This window comes from Sprattus sprattus, assembly GCF_963457725.1.
Source record: "Sprattus sprattus genome assembly, chromosome: 17".
Taxonomy (NCBI): domain Eukaryota; kingdom Metazoa; phylum Chordata; class Actinopteri; order Clupeiformes; family Clupeidae; genus Sprattus; species Sprattus sprattus.
Genome location: NC_137915.1, coordinates 25,533,245 through 25,542,807, shown reverse-complemented (window position 1 = coordinate 25,542,807; position 9,563 = coordinate 25,533,245). Strand labels below are relative to the sequence as shown.

Genomic DNA, 9,563 nt, shown 5'->3' with positions numbered 1-9,563 from the left:
ATGGGTCACTGGGTGTTATGAGAATGACAGTTTTGATTACTGGGAAGATCAAGTGGAGTCATTTGTATATATACCAAATCAGATAGACCATTGAAATGCTGCATTTTTACTGTTCTAGTGCATTTTATGTACATTGCTTTTTTTGTCTAAGGTGTGTTCTATGCACCTCTATCCTTTTCGGGTATACTGCCATTTAACACACACTTACTATTTTATTAAACATGATCTTAACGATATTGTGATCATTGTGAATACTACCGCTAACGTTTGTCAACAGTCAATCCAAACAATCTGGTTGTCAAATCAGTCTGTCAATGTCATCCTAAGTAGTCAAGTCAATTTAGCAAGTCGTGACAAGAGCTTTTAAACATGCAAATGCATTGACCTTTCACAAAACACAAGGCTATCAACTAATTCTATACTACACAAATACAAGAGAATTGAATTATTTCTAGTTTCTTTATTTTTTTGCCATCTCCAGTCAGGTAACAAAGGCCTCGAGTGAACAAAATAAATTTGCAACTTAAACCACACCACCCCTCAGATCCGAGTCCCCTGAAAGAACCTTGCTGAAGTTGTTTGCGCAACATTCAGAGAAGCCTAACTATTATTGGAGACACATACAGGCTTCAACACTTTATTGTAGGTTGCCAATGACAGCCAAAACAAGTTGGCTGCTATTGTGGTACAGAGGTATTTGCGCATGGCCATCACATCCCTTCAACTTCTATACAACACAGACTGGCATTTAGAAGAGAAATCACTGAAGTTTCCTTTATTCTTTGTGTTTATTCTTTAGTAATCTGAAATGGTTCTGATGGTATTTCAAAGCCTATTCTTAAGTGCTAACTACCAACACCCCCACATGTCACTTTTGGAAAAGGCATTGATCTAGGGCAAATTACCTCAGTGCCTGTACGGCAAAGTCCATGTTAAGAAACAGTATGGCACCCAGAGAAGGACTATGAAATTTGGGCTGTCTCCTTTACTCCTTTCCAACTCCAAACTCATTTCCCCCAAAAGGCATATATTCTGCTTTCTCTTCATTCTAAGTAATATAAAAAAATAATCATACAAAAAACTGGATCCCATTATTTTCTGAACATTCAGGAATGTAAGTGGCAAGAACAACATCTCAAAGGCAAAACAAAGAGGAATGACCAAAGAAAATGTGAAAAATAAAACCAGAATAAAAAGAATAAAAATGAAACCTCAGTGATTCGGCAGAATGCCAACCAATCCAACAAGAGTTGTTAAAAAGTCCAGCACAGTATTGGAAGGAGAAGAAAAAAAGGAATAATCACAACAAAATGATTTGAGGTTGTTGGTGAAGGCCATAGCTTTGGTGACAATTAGAATAAAACCAATTCCGAGAGATTTGTTATAGTGGAGCATGTTGCAGCCTGAGCAGCGCAGTCCCTCTTCCTATTTGCTGATGGACTTGATGGCCACGGCAGCCTCCTCCCCCATGGCTGCCAGCACACTGACCTGTGGAGGAGAAGAACATGCATCAATTACTGGGTGGAATTCATTACACAAACAAAACTTCATCTGAATAAGAGCTTACTACTTTCACACTTGAGACAGAATATAATATTTACAGTCAATCCCCCCCCCCCCCCCCCCAACACACACACACACACACTTCTACGATTGCACTGGCTGTGACTTATGTTCTTAATCTGAGCGTCTATTATATGGAGCAAAACAACCTTAAATGTGGGTTTCTTGTCAGCACAAGTAAACACAGAAAGAGGGACCAATCCCTTGGCATGACCACTGTATAATCTAGCCAATCATCCTGTACAGCCTAAAATTCAAACGTATGGGCTGGTTGACTATGAAGGCCCACCTTCTATTAAGAAGTATAGAAAAGGGAAACACGACTCAGTTTATAGGCTAGATCAGAGCTGTACCTGGTGTTTTAAAGACCAAAATAAAGTAACTCATGTAGTGGCTTTCACAAAGTCTGCCTAGAGTTTATGCTATTGAAATTTTACTCTTCAGTTACGGGCACAATACAATTAGCACCACAACCTTGGACTACAATGAACCCCTGTCAACTGATGAAGAAAGAAAAGGACAGGCTGATGGGTCAGACTAAGATAAGTCTTTGCTCCCCTTTAGACATCGTAAAATTAGGAAATGCCAAAAAGGGGGAATTCAAAAACTATCCATATTCACAACACATGTTTACAGTGGCAAAGGAAGGAATTCCTAGTTTACCACCTGCACCAAAACAATTCAGCAGTAAAACCCAATTTGCTTTATAAAAATAGAGGTATTTAAAAACGTATCTGCATTATGACATGCAGGGACATACTTCAGCTCAACCTTATTTCTCATTTATGCAGACCCATTAGGACAGTTCAAATACGTTGACAAACCATGGTTAATATCAAGTCATTCGAAAGGGCAATTATCCATGTGACAAATTAGATAATGAACATGTAAAAGTAACCAAGGATGCAAAACTTACCAGAATGTCTTCACCAGCCTCGTATCTGGATTCAATTTCCTTGCCAATGTCACTATCAGGCAAGCGAAGGTCCTCACGCACCTCACCGTTATCCATCAGCAGAGACAGAAAACCATCTGTGATGTTGAGCAGCTGCAGGAGAGAAAGCGACTTATTGACTATTAAGAGATCGCATGGGCTTCTGAGATCTCAAAATTCCTTGGGCTTTGAAAGTTGTAGAGCAGGCTCACTGGCATTCTGAGTTAACAAAACCTTTTACTGTCTATGGGTTTAGTTTAAGATTCTACAGCAACTTCTTTTGATGGAAGCTGAAATTAAATGCATTTCCTACTTAACAGACAAAAGCAGAATACACCATCTTACACAACAGACCAGGAGTACATAAAACTTCAAAAAATGGCTACAGGACAAACCTGGTAGTCATTTCTCTTGATGTTGGGCACGTCCATGTTGTGAGTGGAAGGGCAAATATCTTCATATTTCTTGCCGTTGAAAATATCAATACCAACCATGTGAACCTGTTAAGACAGAAGACAAACCATCCATTTAAGAAGTTCTAATATGCAGTTAAAAAATTGATCAACAAAAGTTTCAACCTTCTCAAACTCATATCATCTCAGATATGAAGGGCATTTTACCTTTGCGTGACCATGCTTGCCAGTTTTGGAGGTGGACATCTCAACAATCTTGCATGGGCGTGCTTTTAGCACCACAAAGCCGTTTTTGCGCAGAGCACTGCACTGCTGGGGATAGGTGGAAGAGGCCCCGGCATCTCCAGTGGTGAAATCAAGATCAGGGTCTGACATTATGGAGTCGTTTAGAGGAACTGAAAGAGAAATGGGGAAACAAAATTATGGGAATGTTGTGAGGGAAAAGTGGGAGGAATGACCAGCACTTTCAACCGTTTGTAATAATTAATATTGCATTGGGCGAGCAGAAATGTAGTGCGAGTTGTATGGATATAAGGACATAGACCCAAAACGTTATCAGTCACCGATCAAATGCGAATACGCGTCTTGGTTAAGGGAATGTTATCAGTCATGTTAAGTTACCGATATGCCTCAAAGACAAAACGAAGTTCAGTGTGTGTCTCTTCGCCTAAGAAACAGTTAAACCCAAACTTGATCTAAAGTGCAAAGAAATGCCAATATATTTTAAAATCGCTGTATGCCTTGTCCACGTGTCCCTGTTTTGCCCAAGCTTTTGGGTTGGGAAGCGGAAACTCATTCCAGTCGCTAACCTGCGCACAAGCCTCAAATAGTCAGGAACCACACGCTTCACAACATATGTCAACACAAGCAATATCATCAACGCAGAAATCGAAGTCGGAGACGGACGATATGTTATCAGTGCTAGTGAAAACATAGTCACATTGTCCACTTCGCAAAAAGCTTTGCTATAGCACAACCCAACAGATTACATTAGGCAGGGACGCAAGGCCGAAGCCAAGAGTGGCTGTGGAAACGTTAGTCACTGATGAACTGACTTTACGGTTGGTCAATAAAAACAAACTCGTAAGCACAACTAGTCATATTAGGAGTAAGGATTGATGTACTGTATTAAGTAAATGTTTGTTAACAGAAAGTCCGACCATTTAAGAATCGTAATTGCTTGTAGCTAACCTACAGCTAAATGGCTTGCATTACACGGGGAAGCTGCTAGGTGGCTATCAATTCAAACAAGCTAGAGTTCGGATCTTTGCAAACACTGAAAGTCTAGCTTTATTTGGCTTTTCCACTTTCGTGGTTCAGTTAGTGTGACACAACATCGAACTACTTAACTTGCATCAAGTTTAAGTAATGTTTCGAAAAAATAATTTGACAGTTTGCCATTTGAGACAGACATGACAATTAAATGACTGTAGCTAGCACGGTAGGTAACTCAACCATCGTGACATGGTCTGCTAAGTGAAGCTAGCTAATATTAGCCAACTAGGCTAGCGTTAGTTATGGTGCTCGAACATGCGCTTCGCAAGGCTCCATGTAAACTACTTCATTTAACGTAGAACGAAATTAAGAATTCCTTATTTGTAGCGTGAAAATCACAAGCCTCAAGACCCATAAAGAGCGACAAAATGGCACAAGGGTTGGGTATAAAAAGTTACGTTACATCAACTAATAAAAGCAATAATTTGGTAACTAACATTAGGTACAACTCTAATTTACAAGCCAGCTAGCATGACAAGTCAGTACGGCTAGCGCGCGGAAGGCCTCGAGCCTGCTTTTCATCAATCGCAGAGGTAGCTCGCAACAGATATTAAAAATGGACCCACACCCAACCGCCTTCTGACCCGACAATGGTCAAATAAACATTTCAAAGTAAACTTCCACACATCTCATCTCTGGGAGAACGAAGTGGCACTATAGGTCATAGTTTACTCACAGTAAACGCACAAAGATTAGAAAGTATTTTTCAGATGAGAGAAGCATGCGCCATGCAACACTTACCCGCACAAGAGAAAAGGAGCGTAAATGCGCAAGCGCGACCAATTTTACTGCATCATCCGTGCGGTGGGAGGGCCAACTCCCTTTCAGTTTCCGCACTCAACTGAGGAGCTCCGATGTGCTTCAAAGTAAGCGTCGACATTAAACAAAGTATGAAACTCGTTGCTTCTTCGTGACTTCTGTATCAATAATACTTGCAACAATGAAATTCAAGTACTCCCCCCCAAAAATCAAATATGCCTAATGCCGACTACAGGACTGACCGGGAAATGTTCCGGTCAGCCTGTTTTTTCTAGACAAATCAAAAGTCACGGGCCTAGGTCTTGTGTCTATGGCCAAAGCCTCAGCAGCAGCCCAATATATTTTATTTAGAATGTAACAGCTACTTAAACAAATCTTTTGTGACATATTTGTAGGCCTACAGTTTTAAAAGTTGATCTAAATAAATCTTAATTCTGTCTCTCCATGCAATCCAAGAAGAAGGCAGATGGTCTTCTTTCAATCAACCTTTCAATTTCACAGTTTTAAATATTGATCTAAATAAATCTTAATTCTGTCTCTCCATGCAATCCAGGAAAAAGGTAGATAGGCTTTTTAAATTAGCCTTTCAATTTCAGTTTTAAATGTTGATCTAAATGAATCTAAATTCTGTCTCTCCATGCAATCCAGGAAGAAGGCAGATGGTCTTTTTTAAATCAACCTTTCAATTTCATAGTTTGAGCTACAGCAGATCCATATAAACCGCACAGAAGCAAAGCACAAACACGTAGCAAAATGGGTTAATTCAAATGTATTAATTTATTCAAAAACTTTTCTATGTCTTCTCAATTTCTTTTGAAAATAAAGTGTGAGAGGGAAAATATGAAGACAAGTGTTGAGATAATGGTGGAGCCACTACCAAAAAGCCGCTGCTTTGACTTCACCCAGGCTTTCCAGGTTAGACAATGATCCCTTAGATCAGATAAAGGGGAAATAATTGGAAGTGAAAACTTGCGTAAAACAGTTGTGCACTTTATTGCTAAATGATGTTTGATGCAGAGTTCACGCCAACCAGATTATGTCACTATCTGTTCTCCATTTATTATGAATGTCTTCCTCCCTCAAATATAAATATTAATCTTGTGCAAAATAAACCAAAGACCAAGGTAATATCACCACAAAAAGAAAAGGATGGTCAAATAAGTTCATTTTCCTATAACTCAGAAAAGCAGACATAAAAAGAGAATATGAAGAAAGCATTTTTACAGTACTGGTTGAAAACTTTGAAACTGGATAAATTGTCCTTACGTAAAGCACTGATATTTATTATCTCTGACATTCTAATAGAGATTTCATAGCACTTTCAGACACAATAACTATTCTCATAAAATTATAGAAAAGAACCTGTCTATAAAAGAAGTAACACTGTAGTTGTAGGGAAACAAATATTCCAGATAAGATGATGGATACTGAACAATAACTAAAATGGGAAAGCAAAACTTGACCAATATTCTACACAGTGGATCATATTCATGGAAATTTCTTACAACCAGTTTGAATGAATACAGACCAAAAAAAGGGGGAAAACTCAGTGTGTGAATTTTCCAATCACAAGTATATAGAGATTTGTACAGTGAGAGAGTGCGCTCAGTCAGCATGAGAGGTCTACACCCTGTTCACTGCGCTGACATTAAAACAAATAAGTAATATTGAAATGGAGAAGGTATGATTAAAAACATTTAATTTCCTTTCTAAAACAGCAAATGTGACTCAGTGAAAGAGTCTGTTTAATGCAGCTTTGGAGAAATGTCACAGGGTAAGAACAGCTCCTGCGGCAGGACTAAAATACTGACATAAGTTTTAAGTCTATGTCAAGTCTCTGGTGAAACACAATGCAAGTTTCTCAATGCTGACATAAGGCAGTACTCTAGTGCATGACAATATTTTTCCCATTCACATCATCCATCTTGTATGAACAGGTATAACTTCCTAAAAGCATATTTTAGTATGGTGCTATGTAAATAAACCACATAAATCAATTTAATAAGACCAAGTCTTCACGACTGTACACAATTATGTGCATTTTACAGTTAAAATCTGCCACTGATAAAAGATAGTCTAATTATTCAAATCATGAATATTTGGACTCTGACAATCTAGTCAGCCTAAACATACTGAACTTATTACAATCATTTACATTTGACATAGTTTGATTGATATTAGTCCAGATTTAATCAAAGTGAGAGCACACAAACTTATTATAAAACTCCATAGAAATGAGTGTACAAATACAGAATCCAAATTGCAGGCAGCGCATGAAAGAAAATGACAAATATCCTCATATCATAGATTTAGTAGACTTTTGTTAGGTCCCTGCGTTGGCAGGGAAACAGTGAACTCCTACCCATGCTTAAATTCGTCTGTGGACACACACACACACAGTTTGGTACCTACAGAAAAATAAATGCATTTTTACATAGGAAATGATTGAAATGATCAAAACATCGAATCCCTATAATATTCTGAGATGAAGAGGTGATAATTAACTGATAAATAATTTCTTTCTTTATTTTGTCTAACTCTCATTCTCAACGGCTACAGATCAGAATAACCTGTACCTTGTCAGGAAACATGACTGAAATTTCTTAGTAGAAAGTATTTTTTGCTCTTCATGAATGGAGCGTCATTTTTGGCACAGAGTTTTCCCTGGTCCACATGTTGTTCTCCCTTAGATACTTACTTTTTAAATCAAGCAATTCCTCTGGTCATAAATGGCCGCTTCTAACTAATTATTGTTAACTATACAAATCCAACTTTAGCCAAGGATTTTTTTTTTTCTGGAACAACTTTTGCATGATCTTTTGAATAGAAAGACAAAGCATGTTGTGACTTTACAAAGCTGTGGAGGAGCAGTCTTATGTAGCATTAAAGATAGGAAAAAAGAAATAAACAAACGAGGTAGGTTAGGAGGAAGCTCTACAAATGAACACTCCATTCTATGACTTTTTTTTTTTTCAAACCCACAGCTATTCTCAATACCAGTTCCCTTGGCACAGTCATTTGAGTATAAGCATTTCTCCCATTCAGTCACAGTTGCAGGGAAGATTCATTTTGGTAACAGTGTTCAACGCACAAATGATCACTGATCATGGCAGGATGTATGGGAGGGGACTGCGAAAGGGGGAGAGGATGAGTGCACCTACCAGAGAACTGATAATATTACCCACAATTCCAATCCATTACTCACTTTCTTGCTATTACTATGCATGGCTGTATGACATGATATATCCATTTCTTGACAGATCATTGTAGGATTATTGTACACCAGTAGGAAAAAATTTGTTTTGTTGAACAAAAGAAAGGGCAGAATCGGTGAATTACCATTTTCAACTATGATGAAAAATATATCTCAAATCGCCTGATTTCGGTATGTTTTTCTCTGCAAGAATCTTTGTTTTCCAGTGATGTGGCATCGCTTTTCTGATAAAAAAGCATCCATTCAAACACTCAAACATGCACATTCACAGACACACTCGAGAACAGCTACTGTGAAGGACTCCAGGAAAGCCTTACAACAAAATGGTGGTGGTGATGTGTTTCACATCAGACAAGGTTCAGACAGTTTGAAGTTTAATACACATACCACCCCTGTACACATATCCTTTCTATCATTCAGGTGTAAATGTACAACTCTACTGTAAAATACCACAGCTTTAAAAGTGTCTTATCTTATTTGCACTTAACAATTTCTTTAATGAAGACACTTTATTTGAAGCATAGGACATCATTCTCTTGCAAGTCCAAAGGAGCTGAAATAAATATTTGTTTTGAAAACACAACAGACGACCTCAGAGAGGACGAATTTGCTTTTTGGAGTTCCAGAGAAGGGTCTTTTCTTCTGTGACAGGTGGCATCTAAACATCTTGAATCTCCTTCAAACAGTTTTCCTGACCCATAATATGCCCTCCTGATGTGCTTTCTGTAAAGGTTATTTCACTCATTGTGGATTGCAGTGTCGTTTCGTGTTGTTCTTTATTGTTAGTTTTAAACCAATATTTCCTTTTCTTTTCTCATCTTTCCATTTTTCCTTCACGTTTTCCCAAACTGCCTCATGGCAACTGAACTGTTGATGGTGATGGGGTGATGGCTGACGACAATTTACCAGTTCATCATGGAGTTTCTGTTTAGGGTCATAAAGAAAACTTGGCTGCTGCCTCCTGAACGAACGGAAGCAAAGAAAACCTGAAGGAGAGAGGAAGAAAGAAGAAAGTGTTAGTGTGTAGTGTAACTGAACTAAGACATTGGAGCTGATTTCAGTTCATAGATCCGTAAATCCTCAAAAATGTAAAAGGGTGGACTTGCCTTGTCATTCCTCTCTGAAAGGAATTTCAGTCGCTGAGCTCGCTTGTGCATGAAAACTCCGTCGAGGTGTCCCGTCTCCACGGAGCGGATCTCAATGGCTTTCTCTCCCCAGCCCATGATCTGGTTGGAGTGGATGTAGGCTGTGGTGGACAACAGGAGGAGAGGGGAGAGGGTAGAGGGGAGAGGGGAGAGGGAGGACAAAAGAGAGGACATGACAGAAGAGTGCTGACTGTCACGAGAATAAGCGCCTGTCGCACGTCTGTCAACAACCCCCAGTTGGTTCGACGACTTCTGACTTG

General features: G+C 38.8%; 2 protein-coding genes across 4 annotated transcripts in view; both read right to left on the bottom strand.

The window, feature by feature from the left end:
* Positions 1 to 445: 445 nt before the first annotated feature.
* Positions 446 to 3,331, bottom strand: eif5a (eukaryotic translation initiation factor 5A). The gene is made up of 4 exons (XM_080854796.1): positions 3,118 to 3,331; positions 2,893 to 2,997; positions 2,480 to 2,611; positions 446 to 1,488 (listed from the first exon to the last, which is right to left on the bottom strand). Exons 1-4 carry the CDS (start codon positions 3,283 to 3,285, stop codon positions 1,426 to 1,428), a joined length of 468 nt encoding a protein of 155 aa, XP_080710922.1. The 5' UTR covers positions 3,286 to 3,331; the 3' UTR covers positions 446 to 1,425.
* Positions 3,332 to 8,872: 5,541 nt separating this feature from the next.
* The window catches only part of tnikb (TRAF2 and NCK interacting kinase b), a 51,927-nt gene continuing 51,236 nt past the window's right edge, over positions 8,873 to 9,563 (bottom strand). For all 3 annotated transcript variants that reach the window (XM_080854769.1, XM_080854770.1, XM_080854771.1), the window contains 2 exons: positions 9,265 to 9,404; positions 8,873 to 9,144 (listed from right to left, as the gene is read on the bottom strand). In XM_080854769.1, the coding sequence (XP_080710895.1) occupies positions 9,061 to 9,144; positions 9,265 to 9,404 (224 nt within the window). In that variant the 3' untranslated portion in view covers positions 8,873 to 9,060. The remainder of the gene's footprint in view (positions 9,145 to 9,264; positions 9,405 to 9,563) is intronic.